At 37.8% G+C, this 16,653-nt stretch overlaps 1 protein-coding gene across 3 annotated transcripts in view; it reads right to left on the bottom strand.

Moving 5' to 3' along the window:
• DYNC2H1 (dynein cytoplasmic 2 heavy chain 1) overlaps positions 1–16,653 on the bottom strand; it is a 341,276-nt gene that overhangs the window by 285,785 nt on the left and 38,838 nt on the right. For all 3 annotated transcript variants that reach the window (XM_055305872.1, XM_055305873.1, XM_055305874.1), the window contains exons 20-31: positions 15,933–16,060; positions 15,523–15,672; positions 14,803–15,008; positions 13,602–13,757; positions 13,400–13,514; positions 12,671–12,841; positions 11,096–11,478; positions 9,559–9,691; positions 9,338–9,455; positions 6,923–7,035; positions 4,608–4,727; positions 1,065–1,215 (exon numbers count right to left, since the gene is read on the bottom strand). In XM_055305872.1, coding sequence (XP_055161847.1) covers positions 1,065–1,215; positions 4,608–4,727; positions 6,923–7,035; positions 9,338–9,455; positions 9,559–9,691; positions 11,096–11,478; positions 12,671–12,841; positions 13,400–13,514; positions 13,602–13,757; positions 14,803–15,008; positions 15,523–15,672; positions 15,933–16,060 — 1,944 coding nt within the window. The remainder of the gene's footprint in view (positions 1–1,064; positions 1,216–4,607; positions 4,728–6,922; positions 7,036–9,337; positions 9,456–9,558; positions 9,692–11,095; positions 11,479–12,670; positions 12,842–13,399; positions 13,515–13,601; positions 13,758–14,802; positions 15,009–15,522; positions 15,673–15,932; positions 16,061–16,653) is intronic.

Here is a 16,653-nt window from a genome sequence, read left to right as displayed (position 1 = left end):
GAAGCTTTCCACCTACCATCAAACCAAAGACTCTGAGAGCTGGCCACTAGATGGCACACACGTGAAGGGGATTTCATTATATTACTGAAATGTAATCAGTGGTGTAACCTTGACAATCCTGCACATTACTCAATGACTTTTACAAGAGAACTGACACCAGAACCACAACCCAGGAAGGCTGGCTGGAACCTGAAGCCAGAACCCAACAGGATCAAGTGCTAACAGAAAACATCAACATTATTGGAAGGATTTAAACAAGACCCAGTACTCATAATACAATATTCAAAATGTCCAAGATACACTCCCACATCATCCGATATAGAACCAAAAACATACTTAAGACAGTGAAGGGGAAATAAAGACATTCTCAGATGAAGGCAACCTGAATTCCTAGGAAGGAATTCACAGTCAGCAATCCGGCTCTAAAAGAAGTGCTGGAGGCACCTGGGGTGCGCAGTCAGTGAAGCTTCTGCCTTCAGCTAAGGTCATGATCTCAGGATCCTGGGATGGAAGGAGCCCTCTATCAGGCTCCCCACTGAGCAGGAAGTCTGCTCCTCCTTCCCTCTCTGTCCCTCCCCACTACTCATTCATTCTCTCTCTCTCAAATAAAGTCTTTAAAAAAAAAAAAAAAGCAGCACTTTAGGATGTTCTTCCAACAAACAGCAGGGAAGTGGGAGCATCAAAATGAAGGGGAACAGAAATGGTAAGCATCCAGGTAAACAGAGCAGACTGCTCCTCACAAGCCCATTAAATTATGTTTGATGGCTGAAGGCAAAAATGCAATCTCAGAGTTTTCAGTGCATTCAAGTGTGACATAGAAGACAGCAGCTACATAGAAGAGGATAAAGAAACCTGGACGGTGGTAGCATGTCTACATTTGTCTAAAGTAATAAATTACTGATTCTAAGTACAATATAAAAGCAGGCATATTGTAATTCCTAAGCTAACCTCCGAAATAGGTAACTGGTTGATATAGTCAAAATACAATAGGTAAATTAAGACAGAATAACAAGAAAAAGTTCAAATAATCCCAAAGCAAGCAGAAAAGAGAACATTTTTCATACCAGTGTTCCCTAGATCCTCAGAACTTGTATCAATGCTGGTATAGTACTCTAGCTTTGTCACCAGCTGTGTTTCAATCTGATGAAGACTATGGTCTTTGATAGCATTTTCTACATCTTCAGTGAATTTAATCTGCTCTGCCAAACACAGTATCTATGAATAAAGAAAAAAAGTTATTTTTAAAAGGTAAATTTACTAAAAATTGTTCATAAACTTAAGGAAAGATACCTTTTTCTAGATTTCGAGTTGTGTACTGGATCTTTATCAGAATATGTGGTACAGCCAAGCCTGCTAAGAACTCATCTCATACTACTCGCCTCCACATCTAGTTTCTCGTTCTAGATCCCACCAAGCTCACTGTAACCTAAGAGGCTTTGTACTTTCTCCTCCTGACTCTCTTCTTTATAAATGGCTTTTCAAGAATCCAAAGGTATCAGCATATGATGTACTCTATTTAGTAAAAGGGTAATATTCTAGCATTCCAAAATAATCTTAGGATACCACTGAAGTCTAAAATTTCAAAATTCCAATTTTATCTTAAATTAAGCTCTGTCTTAATCCTTCAGTCTAATGCCCATAAACAGAAACTAGCTTTAGTTAAGGAGAGATATTCTCATATTTACATAAAACATGAAATGTTAACACTGCTTGAAAGGCTTTCTACTATAGTACCAATCTAGCACAGCTACTGATAAAGCCATTACACATATAAACACTAGCCTTTAAAAACTTATAAAATAGTTTAATAGGGCAGCCCGGGTGGCTCAGCGGTTTAGCACCTCCCTTCAGCCCAGGGTATGATCTTGGGGTCCTGGGACTGAGTCCCACATCAGGCTCCCTGCATGGAGCCTGCTTCTCCCTCCACCTGTGTCTCTGTCTCTCTGTCTCTCTGTCTCTCTCTGTCTCTCTCTCTCTCTCTGTGTGTGTGTGTGTGTGTGTGTCTCATGAATAAATAAAATCTTTTAAAAAATAGTTTAATAGAGTTCTTAGATGAATGCAGAAAACCAATATCCTCCTTTAAACTAAAGACACAAGGGGCATGCCTGGGTGGCTCAGTAGTTGAGCGTCTGCTTTTGGCTCAGGTCATGATCCTGCGATCAAGTCTGGCATCAAGCTCACCATGGGGAGCCTGCTTCTCCCTCTGCCTGTGTGTTTCTCATGAATAAATAAATCTTAAAAAAAAGAAAGAAAACTAAAGACATAATCATATAAAACTACTAAACCTACTGATCAATTACTATGGGATAGTTTTTTTCTGATACGTATTTTTCAGCAGCCAGATGAATATCATCAAATGCCTCTACTTATCAGATTAATTCAGTTATCTTTGTACATATTTTATAACTTTGCAAAGCAGGCTAAGCTACTGTCTTGATCTAACTTAAGACATTGTATTAACACATTATCAAAAACACTGTATGTATATCATTGTATAAAGTAGCATTAAATTTTCTTTAAGGGAAGAGAAACTCTTTCCAAGGCAAAGTCATCTCCCATAATTTGTGGGACAAATTCGCCAGTCTCTTTCATCAAGTATATGGGAAGCATTTAGGCAGATCCATCTCTCTGCTTTTTCAAAAAAAAAAAAAAAAAAAAAAACTTTTGCTCTTTAATTTTCAGATCAAAATGTTCACTTGCTACCTCCAAACTAATACTCCTATGTGTGAGTGTCCTTTCAGGCAATACTACTGGATTTCTACATTATAAATGCACATTGATAATCTCAGTTTTTAACAGTCTGCTATACAATTTCTGTGAGAGGCTAACAGAAACAGTAGTCAAAATACATTCTGGCTAATTCTCAAGTCACACTACCATTATAATTTCTGGACAGGTGCTAATATTATTAACCTAAAATTAACCTAAAATCCAGCAGTCATTACAGTGCTTTGCAAACATTTTACAATTTACCATTTTAAAATAAGTTGGCAATGAACATACCACTATAGCTTCTTAACTAGGTGCCTACAAGAATTGCTCAGAGTATACGGACAAAAGCAGATCTGAACCAAGATCTGTCAGTCTCTTTCCATTCAGTATGCTAGTTCATTCCCAGATGAGAAAGTTCTTTTTCTACATTATTCTGGTCCTTACAAACCTGCCTCTAGAATCCTGAATGAACAGTCAGCAATAACTTGCACCAGATGTTCATGCAGCCAGGGATACTATTCAGTCCCCTTACATGAACGCTCCTGAAATAATTTTTCTTAGCATTAACTGCTAGACACTAGAACTCTGTTTTGGTTGACAATGAATTACTCCTACTTTTCATAGTTCATGTTTTTATGGAGACAATGAACTACTGCTATGTTCTGTAGTCCCTGACTTCAGCTAGCTGCTTGCAGGTCCCAAGGTTGGTTGCAGGGCTCAGATCCAGCAGCTTCCCTCCACTGCCTGTAGCTCCACATGCATCTCCTGATACAACTGTCATTTCCCCAGTCAATCGCTCTGCAATGCTTCCCTCTGGACATTTTGTAATATTTTGTCTTTTGTTCTAAGTTCACTGAAATCCTACCTGGAAGTTGACAGGAATAGGGAACATTTCCAGAAGTAATAAAGCAGCTTACCTCTGACTGCAATGGCATTATTGTGTATTGATGATTACTCTTAATTTCTTTAGGAGCTTAACAAGAATTTTTAAAACATAGTTTGATTCAAAATGCTAGAAGATGCAAATGATATGAATAATACAATGGCTAAGAAACTAAAATATTAAAGTGTTCTAACTTCTCAAGCTTTAAAAGAACCAATATAAAACTTGTTCCGATAGCTACTGAATGGTTTAATCCGGAAAGCATATAACTCGAGCAGTCAAGTAGATCTTCCTGTGAGAGATCACAGAACACCTCAAATGCCTGCCTTTACAATCCCTAAGAACCTATGTCCCTCATGTCCATTACTTCAACCAGCAGCGAAACAAATCCCAAACAAGGCAGGATACTTAACACAAGTCTGACCATTACACTTGGCTGACATCTGGGACACATTCTGTAAGCTACGCATCCATAGTAGGATGTTTCTGGTGTGGGTTCCATGAACGATGAGCTGCGGGAAGTCCATATCTCACTGTGCAAACTAGTCCTCAGCTTCCCTGCCCCCTCCCAGGTCAGTGCCCTGCCGCCTCTACATCCTGCTAACCTCCTGCCAGCACCAACCTCCTGTGGGCTCCAGGACTCTCAAGAGGGAGGCATGGGAATGCAGGTCCCCAGACTTTCCACCAAGCATGCACTTATGTAGAACAGGAAGCCCCCCCTTTCATCCCTCACTGGCCTGAGTGGCCTTCATCTCAGATGCCTTCCCTTGAAAGCATCTAAATTACAGCAAACTCACAGAGCTATAGAAGAGAATTTCACTATCATGCCGTCCTTCCACCACATTTTACAACAGTTGCAGGAAGAGAGACCCAGAAGCTAAGCACTTGGTCAGTATTAAATGCTAATCAGAGAGAGAACCAAGATGCCAGCTGTCTGAGCCTGCCTGCCTCCAGGTCAGGGATCTTCCCACAGAACCAGGCCTACCTACATTCCAGATATAAGCCCTCTTACCTGTGAAGGGAATAATGAGGGGTCAATGGAACCCTGACAACTTCGTCCAGCAGTAACGCATTCTAACAACAACTGTTTCAACGTTTGCTTCATCTCCAAGGCTAAATCATTTAACCAGGTCTGAAAATAAAATGAAAAATAATATACACAAAGGGCACATGAAGGGCTCAGTTAAGCATCTGACTCTTGTTTCTGGCTCAGGTCATAATCTCGTGGGTTGTGAGATGGAACCTCGCATAAGGCTTATCACTCAGTAGGAGTCTGTGATTCTCTCCCTCTGCCTCTCCCACCCAATCACGTGCTCTCCCTCTATCTCTCAAAATAAATCTTTAAAAATAAAAATAATACTATACATAAGTTATAAAACAAATCAACACTATGGACTGACTCCACTGATTTCAAGAGATGGGATTATAATTTCTTATTGACTCTCCTACTCCCAAAATGTGTTATATGACATACAGCAATGTATTTTATTAATGAAAGACTTAGGGGCACCTTGGTGGTTCAGTTGGTGAAGCGTCTGCCTTTGGCTGAGGTCATGATCTCAGGATCCTGGGATCTAGCCCTATATTGGACTCCCTGCTCAGCAGGAAGTCTGTTTCTCCCTCTCCCTCTGTATCTCCCCTTGTTCATGCTCTCTCTGTCAAATAAATAATATATTTAAAAATAAATATATAAAGGATTTAAATAATTTGAGGAACACAACTTTTTCACCTCTTGGGGTGATGGTTAAGTGTGAAAACTCATAAATGTATAGTTAGCTATCACTGTCATCATCTCTACAAATGAATATGATACGAGTAAAGAGATCCTTCATTTCAACATTATAAGAAATCAAATAGATAGCCAGGCTGATGAATCAGAGTCAGAGTGACTGGCTCAGTCTCTGGGCTCATGCTATCCTGGTGAGCTCACATTCAGAAAGCCTCAAAGCAAGAAGGGATTGCTTTATTAGGGTGAGTTCTATTATTTGGGGAGCTAAGCTGCATCTTTAATTTTGTTTCAAGGTCAAAATAATACATTTTTCACTTTATTATAGATAAAATAATAAAGTTAACTAAAGTTAACATAATAATAACTGATAAAAATAGCAATGAATATTTATTAATCAGAATTTTAAAAGACTCTAGATATGCAATAAAACATAAGTGCAAAACCTACAACGTTAAATAGCTTTTCACCATAATTTAAACTCTAAGTTCTAGACTTTTTCACCTTTAGAGCACTTTCCAGTATACAAACAACACGAACTTCAACTACCTAGCTCAAAAGCCAGGGAGGTAAGGCAATGAGAACCTTTCTGAGCAAGGCCACAGACACCTGCTCTACTAATCCCAGCCAGCTTCCAATTTTCCTCTACTGGCAAAGCTGCTCCAGACCAACTGCCAAAACCTATGCTCTTCCTCTCTCCCCTCATCTGGTCCCAACAAAACCACAAGAAAGGCAAACAACAACAAAACAGTCAAACTCTTCACCAAACACAAACATAGAAGCTACTTAATAAATTTGTGCTTTCAATCACCTGACTTATGTGATGAACTTCTAATAAAATGATGAGGCCTACCGAGGAACAGAAATTTTGCTAAATTGTATAGATATGTGTATGATAAGGCATGGGCCCCAACTGTTGGCTGGAAGATCATTCTGGTACGTGAAAATTACACTTCAGTGCGATACAGTTGTTTACTGGATACAGTGCGATCCATCTTGATGGATCATTTCCAGGGCTCCAGGACCAAATAATCAATAGTAGCCCTATAAATGCATTAGTTGTAAACTTACTTGTTCACCTAAATCATCTTATATAAAATCATACACAACACATTTTGGGAGAATGACAGTCAATAAGAAATTATAATTCCATCTCCTGAAATGAACCATTTTATACAAGTACCTATTGAACACATATGCCCCAAACACTATCTAATGCACTTAAAGGCAGTCATCTCATTTCATCTTCCATAGACAGTCTTTGCAATTGATAGTAAGATGGGCAGTAAATTGGATATTTTACAGATAAGAAAGCTGTGATTCTAAGTCATATAGCTAATAAGTTGAGGAGCTGAGATTAATATCTAGGCTTTACAATTCCAAAGCAAAGGTTCTTTTCATAATTACATGTTGCCTTCCAAAGACTAAAAATCCACAATCTCTTCAATATCAAATCATTCTGAACCTAACAGATCATTTTAAGATATGAGCAGTTTCCTAAAAGGCCTAAGTTAACCCTAAAAATTTACTAAATTGTTTTTGATACAAAGTTCATACAATTCATTCTTTTTATTTTCATACGTGAAAAAAGAATCACTTACCTCTACATTATTAGACAGAAGAATTTTATTTTTAAAAGGTACAACTTCTCCCTCTAAAGACTTCATTGCAGTTATATGTTTTGATTCTTCATCAAAGCACACACTGTTAATACCTATAACATAAGAGAAAAATTAAAATACAAAAAGATTGAAGATGTAATTATTAAATAAGATACAGAGTTCCCACAGCGTATAATATGTACCTCATAATACATACTATAACATATCGGAATTATGTTAATTCTCCTATACAACAGAATAGTTTTTCCTAGTCAAAAATTGAAAACAACCCAAATGCCCAACAGCAAGTGAGTGAATAAACTGGTCTATTCAAACAACAGAATACTACTCAGCAAGAAAAAGGCATAAAATGTAGCTGTAGGTACCTCAAAAACATGATGATGAGCAAAACTAAGGCCAGACACAAATGAGTGCCTCACAACACACACTGATGATTCCCCTAACGAGACAGAAGGCAGGAAGAAGGGGGACAGCAGATGAATTTCCCTTCCCCAGATGTGCACTTCATTTTATGGTATGCAAAAATACTTTAATACACTACCCAATTTTGATCTTCACAAAAATCCTTTAAGTTATTATACCCAATTTAAAGGAGGAAACTAAACTTCAGAGAGGTAAATCAGTAATGACTTACAGAGGCAGGTTTTTTTTTTTGTTTTTGGTTCTTTTGTGTGTGTTTTTTTTTTAATAATAAATTTATTTTTTTATTGGTGTTCAATTTGCCAACATACAGAATAACACCCAGTGCTCATCCCATCAAGTGCCCCCCTCAGTGCCCGTCACCCAGTCACCCCCGCCCCCCGCCCTCCTCTCCTTCCACCACCCCTAGTTCATTTCCCAGAGTTAGGAGTCTTTATGTTCTGTCTCCCTTTCTGCTATTTCCTACCCATTTCTTCTCCCTTCCCTTCTATTCCCTTTCACTATTATTTATATTCCCCAAATGAATGAGAACATATAATGTTTGTCCTTCTCTGATCGACTCATTTCACTCAGCATAATACCCTCCAGTTCCATCCACGTTGAAGCAAATGGTGGATATTTGTCGTTTCTAATGGCTGAGTAATATTCCATTGTATACACAGACCACATCATTTTTATCCATTCATCTTTCGATGGACATCGAGGCCCCTTCCACAGTCTGGCTATTGTGGACATTGCTGCTAGAAACATCAGGGTGCAGGTGTCCCGGCATTTCATTGCATCTGAATCTTTGGGGTAAATCCCCAACAGTGCAATTGCTGGGTCATAGGGCAGGTCTATTTTTAACTCTTTGAGGAACCTGCACACAGTTTTCCAGAGTGGCTGCACCACTTCACATTCCCACCAACAGTGCAAGAGGGTTCCCCTTTCTCCACATCCTCTCCAACATTTGTGGTTTCCTGCCTTGTTAATTTCCCCATTCTCACTGGTGTGAGATGGTATCTCATTGTGGTTTTGATTTGTATTTCCCTGATGGCAAGTGATGCAGAGCATTTTCTCATGTGCTTGTTGGCCATGTCTACGTCTTCCTCTGAGATTTCTGTTCATGTCTTTTGTCCATTTCATGAATGGATTGTTTCTTTGGTGTTGAGTTTAATAAGTTCTTTATAGATTTTGGAAACTAGCCCTTTATCTGATACGTCATTTGCAAATATCTTCTCCCATTCTGGAGGCAGTTTGAATGCAAGCCTGCTGATCCGAAAAGCTCTCGCTGCTGCCTCCCACAGCCCAAATCACAGCTACAAAGGACCCGAAAACTACATAGAATGGTTAGTAAATACGTGTAAAGCACCAGAAAGTCAATACATTAGCCTTTTTCAGGCCATATGGTCTCCATGTCAATGACTCAGCTCTGCAGGAGCACGAGAGCAGCTCTAGACACACAGGCATGGTGTATTCCAACAAAACTGTGTCAGAAAGTCAGGCAGTGAGCCAGGTCAGGCCTGCAGTCTGCAGATCCCTGATGGTAGATGATGAAAATTTGACTTATTTGAAAAATATAGCCGTTTTCCAACAAATGGCACACGCTGAGAAAACAGTCATCGTTATTTTTATAGCAGAGTGCTAACCCTCCATGAGGACGTCATGCAGAAAACTTTACACTCCACCATGAAGAGGCCTGTTCTCCCTCACTCCATGGCCAGTTCCTTCTGCCCTCACATCTTCCTCCTAGCAAAGACTAACAAGTTCTTCAGAGCCCACCTTAGATGTTACCTTCGAGATACCCCAGGATGAAGCTAATGGGCCCCCCCAGAGGCAGCTGGGCCAGCATATTGAAAGTCCATCAATTTAGCAGGCAGTTGCTTCCACCAGGCTATGAATTCTTCTGGAGGGTACAATGCACTCTCTGTTCAATAGGCTACCTTGGAGCCCAATGTTGTCCCTGGCATGTGTCAGAGAAATGTCAACTCTTACCAGCAAACAGCTTCTTAAGGTGAGACTGAATCACTGCTGGGCTCGTTGACTGGCCGAGGACCTCCAGTAGGTCATCGTCACCAAGGAAATAAAACCTGGGGAACGCTGAGCGTTTCTCCTGATACAGATACAAACAAGACTAGCTTTATCTTTTCAAATAAGTCACATAGTAAAAGGACTTTACAATTTATTATATAAGTATTTTTTTTAAAAAAGCATACCTCCAAAAACTCATTTAATGACTTCTGACATCTTTGAAGCTGATCAAGTATTGTTAGCAGAGAATTTCTGATTCCTGCATGAGTAGTTAACATTGTAACTCTACTGTCTTTCTTGATATCAGCCATTATCGACCTACAGAAGAAAAAAAAGTTTTACCTCTATTTTACCAGATTGTAGTAGAAAGAGAAATATTGAGACATTTATTTTTCTGCCTGCTTAGAACTAGAGGTAACACTATTATAACAGCAAAACATTATGCTTCTAAAAATGCTTAAAAAATAATGGTCCAGTGACAGAGAAAGATATTAAATATTTACTCAAATTTTTAAATAAAATTATGAGAAATGCTAAGGAGGAAAAGCACGAAGTATTTTTAAAGCAGCTTGGGCAACCCTTAACCTATTACTTGAGAAAGTGATTAACGCTGCGATCTGGACAGTGAGTAAAAGCAAACATCAGTGAGCAGGAGAGGAGGAGTCCATGAAGCAAACAGCAGCACAAAAAAAAGGCTACAGAAGTGGACAAGGAGCAAACAAGGTTTGATCCCTGGATCAATAGGAAACCAGGAAACCTCTCTGCACCCTGACCTAAGGAAATAACACAAAGAAGCAATGAAACTTCACTGTAATAGACCACCCCAGCCACTGTGAATGCAGCTTACTGGAGAAGATGAAAGCCAGCCAAAGGATCGGGCCATGGCCCGAGTGAATGACAAGCACTGAACCTCAGAGTAAAGGCAAGAGGAAAGACAGAAAAGATAGACTCAAATAGATCAAGTAGATTAGAATCAACCACTGTGGTAACTTCATGGATTTGGAGGCATCGGGGGAGGTCAAATATCCACCACACTCCTGCTTTGAACAATTAGTTAGGCAGTACCAGTTACTGAGAAAGGAATGGGAAAGAGAAGAGATTCATGTAATGAGATGGACTCGTGAATCTAGTCTGTACTCGTTGACGATACTCAGTATATTTGGAGCTCAGAAGAAACAGATGGGCTAAGAGGCCACAGCAGGTGGAAAAGAACAAAGAGGCAGCCACGATCACCCACACCACACACATCCCCATAATGAGACAAGAACCAGAGGCTGACACCAGGGGAGTGCCCAAACCTAAATGCTGAGGGAGGTCTGAGCACCAGGAACTTGAGAAGGCCAAGGGACACTACCTTCCAAAGCCAAGGGAAGAAACTCTCCAACAGGAAATGCTGAACTCTGTAAATACTAATCAGCAGCAAACTAAGATGAGGCATGAAAGGAAAGGAATGGGTGACCTCAGGAATAGCAGGTACAGACCAGTACTACTATCATCACCCTCATATCACAATAGGATCATTGTTAACTAACATCAGGTTGTGAAGTAGAGACAGAAATCAATTTGGTTCAGAAGTAAATGGCTGAATAAGAGAAAACAGCTCCTTAGAAGGATCCAACAGACAATACTCATAATGTAAACCTACACAGCTCGTATTCAGCACCTCCTGACATGCAAGAAAAAACTGCCACACACGTGGATGTCTGATGTCGCTGGGCTTACCTGAAATCCTCATCAACTCTGTTGAAGCGCGTCTGTTCTTTCGGCAATGCTCCACGGCCAAAAATGGGTTCCAGATACACCCACTTCCTCTGAATGTGGTTTAAATTCTGTAGGTATTCATCTAATTCTGCAAGTTTTCTTTCCCAAATTGACACTTTATCTTCAAACCCTTTATAATAAGGAGAATCCTTTAAGGATTGAAGAAGACATCTATTATCTCCAACTTGATTTACTATGTCTTTCCAGTCTTTAATCAGCTTGATAGTTCGACTTTGGCTGTCTTCATAATCAATCAAGGTAAATACTGCTCCAACTCCCCAAAGATCAAGTTCACGTAAAGCTTCTCTGATTGTAACTTCACCTTGTGCCCGACTATTTAAATCCTAATTAACACAAAATATCCATATTATTTCAACATTATGATATATATAAATCACAAAACACCAGTTCATAAGACATATTTTTGTTTTTTCACAATAAGGAAAAACTAATAAGTGAATATATTTTACATGTAACTCAAGAGAATTACTAATATATCAAGAAGTATCAGATACTAAGCATCCAGGTTCACATGGTCAAAATATATATACAGTTCTGCCATATGCTTTTTACTCTAAAAAGAAAAAAAAAATAAGAATCCATCACAAAACACAAAAATAGTTTGGCTTTGGGGGCCTAGGTGGCACAGTCCATTAAGCATCTGACTCTTGGTTTCGGCTCAGGTCATGATCTCAGGGTCGTAAGACTGAGCTCCACATCAGGCTCTGCACTCAGTATGGAGTCTGCTTGAGATTCTCTCCCTCTCTCTTTGCCCCTCTCTCACTCACCCATGTATGGATGCTCACGTGCTCTCTCAAATAAATAAATATATAAAATCTTTCAAGAAAGAGTTATTTTTACGCTCAAAGAGCAGAATGCAGTACAAAAGATCTGCAACTTAGGACAGAATTGAGAACCGTACAAGTTTTACTTTTACCTCAGACCTTTTTTAAACCTGATTAGTAAATTGGTTCTTGGTTCAGCTCTCTGGATTTTGGTATCTCTTCACTTATATTTACAAAAGACTCCATGATTTTAAATGTAGTTCATGTAAAATGATTTGTATTTGTTTGCTTTTTAATTAAAGTCGACACCCTTTCTAAACCAAAAAAGGTTTTTTATTTCATATTTTTCTCTCTCTCTCAAGGAAGGGGTTTCTGATGCTTCTCAACCCCCACACTGCTTCAGATGTATTACTAAACAGAGAATAATGGAATACTGGAACATAGTCACTATATTAAAAGAAAAATAAATTTAACTTGCTGTTTTATGTAAATAAAATACAAAGCAAAACCCTATGTTAATAAAGGTCGTATACAGGAGATTTTTTTTTTAAAGATTTTATTTATTTATTCATGAGAGACACAGAGAGAGAAAGAGGCACAGACACAGGCAGAGGGAGAAGCAGGCTCCATGCAGGGAGCCTGATGTGGGACTTGATCCTGGGTCTCCAGGACCACACCCTGGACTGAAGGTGGTGCTAAACCACTGAGCCACCCCGGCTGCCCAGGAGATATTTATAAGAGTGATTCTTACTTTAAGGTCTGATGCTTTGGCAACAATTGTATCCGCTACTCTGAGGAGATCACCAAACAGCAGTTTTTCCAGGCTAGTTCCCCGAGGGAGGCCAAGCAGACGAAAAAGATCAAGCCAGTGATCTGGGGAAAGATGCTCCCCTCTCACATACTTCAAAATAGGTATTACAGTCTGTTAAAAAAAGACAGATACAGACATGAACATATATTATCAAAATGCAAATTGCTGTTTTATGATTAGCTATAAAAATATTGATTGCTCTATTATCTTATTTAATAACCTTGAAATCAAATTTTCAAATAGATTTGCATAAAATTTTTTGTTACACATTGCTGTGGATACATGCAAATATCCCTTTGTAGTTTGATCTATTTTAAAATATGACCTAAAATATTTCTATTTTTACTATTTAGGATACAACCTATATCCTAAATATACTAAATGACCCATATCCTAAATTGCACTAGCAGTTTGGTAGTACTAGTAGCACTAGTTATAAACACTCCAATTTGTAATGTTAAGCATAAATTTCTTAGTTAAAACTTTTCAAAAGAGTAGCAGAAATACCAATAATTTCTATGGTTTACTCTGTATTTCCTATCTTTTGAATGTAATGGAATCATTAAAAAACAAAAACTAAAATTCCAGCTCACTGGGCTACACAATTAAAAGATGCATGGAAGACCCAAACATTACTCTGGCATAGCAGCACAAGCGCCAGGGTCTTACTTTGTATCTGTCAACTTCTGACTGCAATTTCACAGTCATAGCCGAATGTTCTTCCACTTTCCTTAACCTGTCATGCCAAGTCATCAAGAACTCCTCCAACAGATATATCTTAGTCCTGTAAAACACCAGGGACATCTTAAAATGTACATCTCCAAACACACTACCAAAGCATAAGAATCTAAACAGTGTTTATGAGCCAAACCGAAAAGTAATCCAGTCTTCACTGGCCATTTCCTGAAGGCCCTGCTGAAACTCTTCATAAAGCACCCAAGTCTGTGCACAGCTCTCAATGTCCTTGGAGATGCTATATGCCAAGGAGAAGTTGGGCTCTTCTAGTCCAAAATGATGGCAATCATCACTATAGAAACACAGTGAAATAGCAATAGATTTTTTTAAAAACTATTACATATCAACGTTATTTAACTGCATTCCCTGTCTGTGCCCACATACCTGACAGTGGGGCAGACAGTGGGAGAGTGACTGCATGAGAATTTTACTATAACTATTTAAGTATCACCTCTTTAAATTCATAAATGTGCATTTTTCTAAAGGAGTCAAAGTGGAGTTGGTAACATAAATGCATCATATACATCATATAAAAATACTCAGAATTATATATATTCATGAATTAACTGAGAAAACATTAATATACTATCCAAGGGTTAGATTCTAGAATATAAGATCTCCTTCATCTAATGGGTATAACACCATTTAATAAATATACTAAACCCTTCACTCCCCCATTAAGACAATTACCTTATGAATGCATTTGCCTTAACAGACCAAACCTAAAATAACGCTTAAGCTTAACCCACTAAGCTACCCAGGTACCCAGAAGGTATTAAGTGTCTGCCTTCAGCTTAAGTCATGATCCCAGGATCCTGGGATGGAGTCCTGCGTCAGCAGGGAGTCAGCTTCTCCCTCTGCCCCAACCCCTCCCACAACTCGCGGGTGCGCTCTCTCAAATAAAATATTTTAAAAAAATAAAATAAACTTAATACCTTATTTTAACATAAAACTATTTTTTTCTTGAATTCATTATTTTGCTAGGTTCATTTTTCCCCCTCAGAGTCTCTGAAAGCAATTTTCATTAACTTTTTATATCCCATTTTTAAATACAATGAAATCACAGAAGGCAAGTATTCCAACTCCTTAATTTAACTTTTTCAATTTAATTTTCTATTATGCTTCTAGGCCTAAGCAGAAATTTGCTTTTAATATCCTGACAGAACCCAGCCATGACTCCTAAGAATGCAGCACCATGAGCACTTACTAGTTTTGTTTTGAAAACTACAGAAGTTTATAAGGAAAAACATTAAGATAAACATCTATAAGAACATTACTGGCTTAACATATGTACAAGTATAAATCAAAATGACTACAACCAATTTTAAAAAACCTACACTAGCTTTTTCCTTATGACTTCAAGATCATCAAATTCAATTTTTTTCTCTTTTATTAACTTGGCACTTGTATCAAGAACGTTTTGCTGGCCAGTTTCAATAATATCATCACCAGGCTTTAGTTGGTCCCAACGAGCTTTAAATTTTTCCAATTCTTGATAAAATATCTGAAGACGTGACTTTACATTTCCTTTCATTACTTCGATCTGTAAGAGTTTATACAATTCAATTCAGAGTAAAATCTTGCTTTCCTTTCACATTTTATTTCCAACATTTTCTATTTAGAAGTGAAAAAACAATACCAATTTTTCAAAAGATATTTTCAATTATTAAGTACAATAAAATTTTGATTTTAAAAACACAGAATTAGACCATAAATATTCAGTAATAAAAGATAAACTGCAAGCATCATCATTAAAAAAATAATAATTCATGTTATCCGCAGCTTCTACCACAACTATCAACAAAGTTGTTAGGATTAAACAGTGTTTAGCCAATGACCGTCAGCTGCAGCACCGAGCACACAGCTGCCTAGGTAGTAAGGAGGTGCATCCCAGTGTCCCATACCAAAGAGCAGGTGCAGTCGATGGGACCGAAGCACCACAGATGTGTATATATAAAATTCTTACCTGAGTGATGATAGAATAAAGATCAGCAAGAAATCTTAAGTGAGAAAAAAATCAAGTTTCCATTTTAACAAAATGACTAAAAGGTTCTTACCTGATCTTTAATCATAAGTTGGTGACTTTCCATCATCAACTCAAATTTATCCCACTTAGCTTTCAAATTGCTAATTGTTTCCAAACCTCCACCTGCCACAGTTCGTAGAAGTCTGTTTTTATCTTCAGCTTCTTGGAATAAGGGCAAAATCTAAAAGTTGAAGAAATAACATATAAAAAAAACAACCTATTTTATCAAATTTCTTAGGATCCCATTATTTTAATTTGTTCCATGACCTGTTTTCTAAAATCAAGATTCTAACCATGAGCTGACCAACTGGACGAGATTATATGGACTCCTTTACAATACTGGAATGACATGATATTTCTAAATAGTCACATAATATAACCTAATTTAAATATCTCCACTACAGTAGAAACAAATTGGAAACTGTACTTTGCAATTCTTACCTCTGGTTTCCGTTCTTGTAGCTTACTATATTGTAAATTTGCATCGCCTATCTCCTCCACAGACTGTGGCATAATTGTTAAAACTTCCATAGCTTCCATAACAAATGTGTCAATGTCATGCAGGTGAACTAAATAGGCAACATTGAAATAGAATGTTATTATCACCAAAAATATTCCATTGCATCATTTTAAAAATCAGAGTGTTAGAATTGATCACTGCACAACATACACCAAAGCTTAAATTATCATTTGCTCATACAATGAAATTTTAAAATACAGAATAAGCAAAGAAATTTCTTGTCTTGAAAGTTTAGTTGTTTCATATTATACCTCAAAATTTTGAGGAAGTTAAAATGTAAATTAGTAAATTTTATTCAAAATTGGTAATTCTCCAGTGTTTTAAGTAATGTTAAGACATCTCAGTTCAATGGAAAAAGAAACAATGTAGTATATTGGAAAAAAGTAGTAATTTGAAGAAATAAGAAAAAAAATTATAGAATTACCTACATTTCTCAGTAACATAAACAACAAACTGATACTAAATCCTACTGCAAACAGTAAAAACGCCTTCCATTTAGACCTCTCAAGAGGTGAACATGGTTCATACTTTATTAAAATTGTCATTTTAAGCACCCGTAATTCTAGGTTGGTTGATTTTAATCATCACTGGGATTCACACTTCATAACTATCAAAGTACATACCTTTATGAATAAAACTAGG

The sequence above is a fragment of the Nyctereutes procyonoides genome, unplaced genomic scaffold (genome assembly GCF_905146905.1).
Source record: "Nyctereutes procyonoides isolate TBG_1078 unplaced genomic scaffold, NYPRO_anot_genome, whole genome shotgun sequence".
NCBI lineage: Eukaryota > Metazoa > Chordata > Mammalia > Carnivora > Canidae > Nyctereutes > Nyctereutes procyonoides.
The sequence above is the reverse complement of the archived record's forward strand: the minus strand, read 5'-3'. Positions and strand labels throughout refer to the sequence as shown.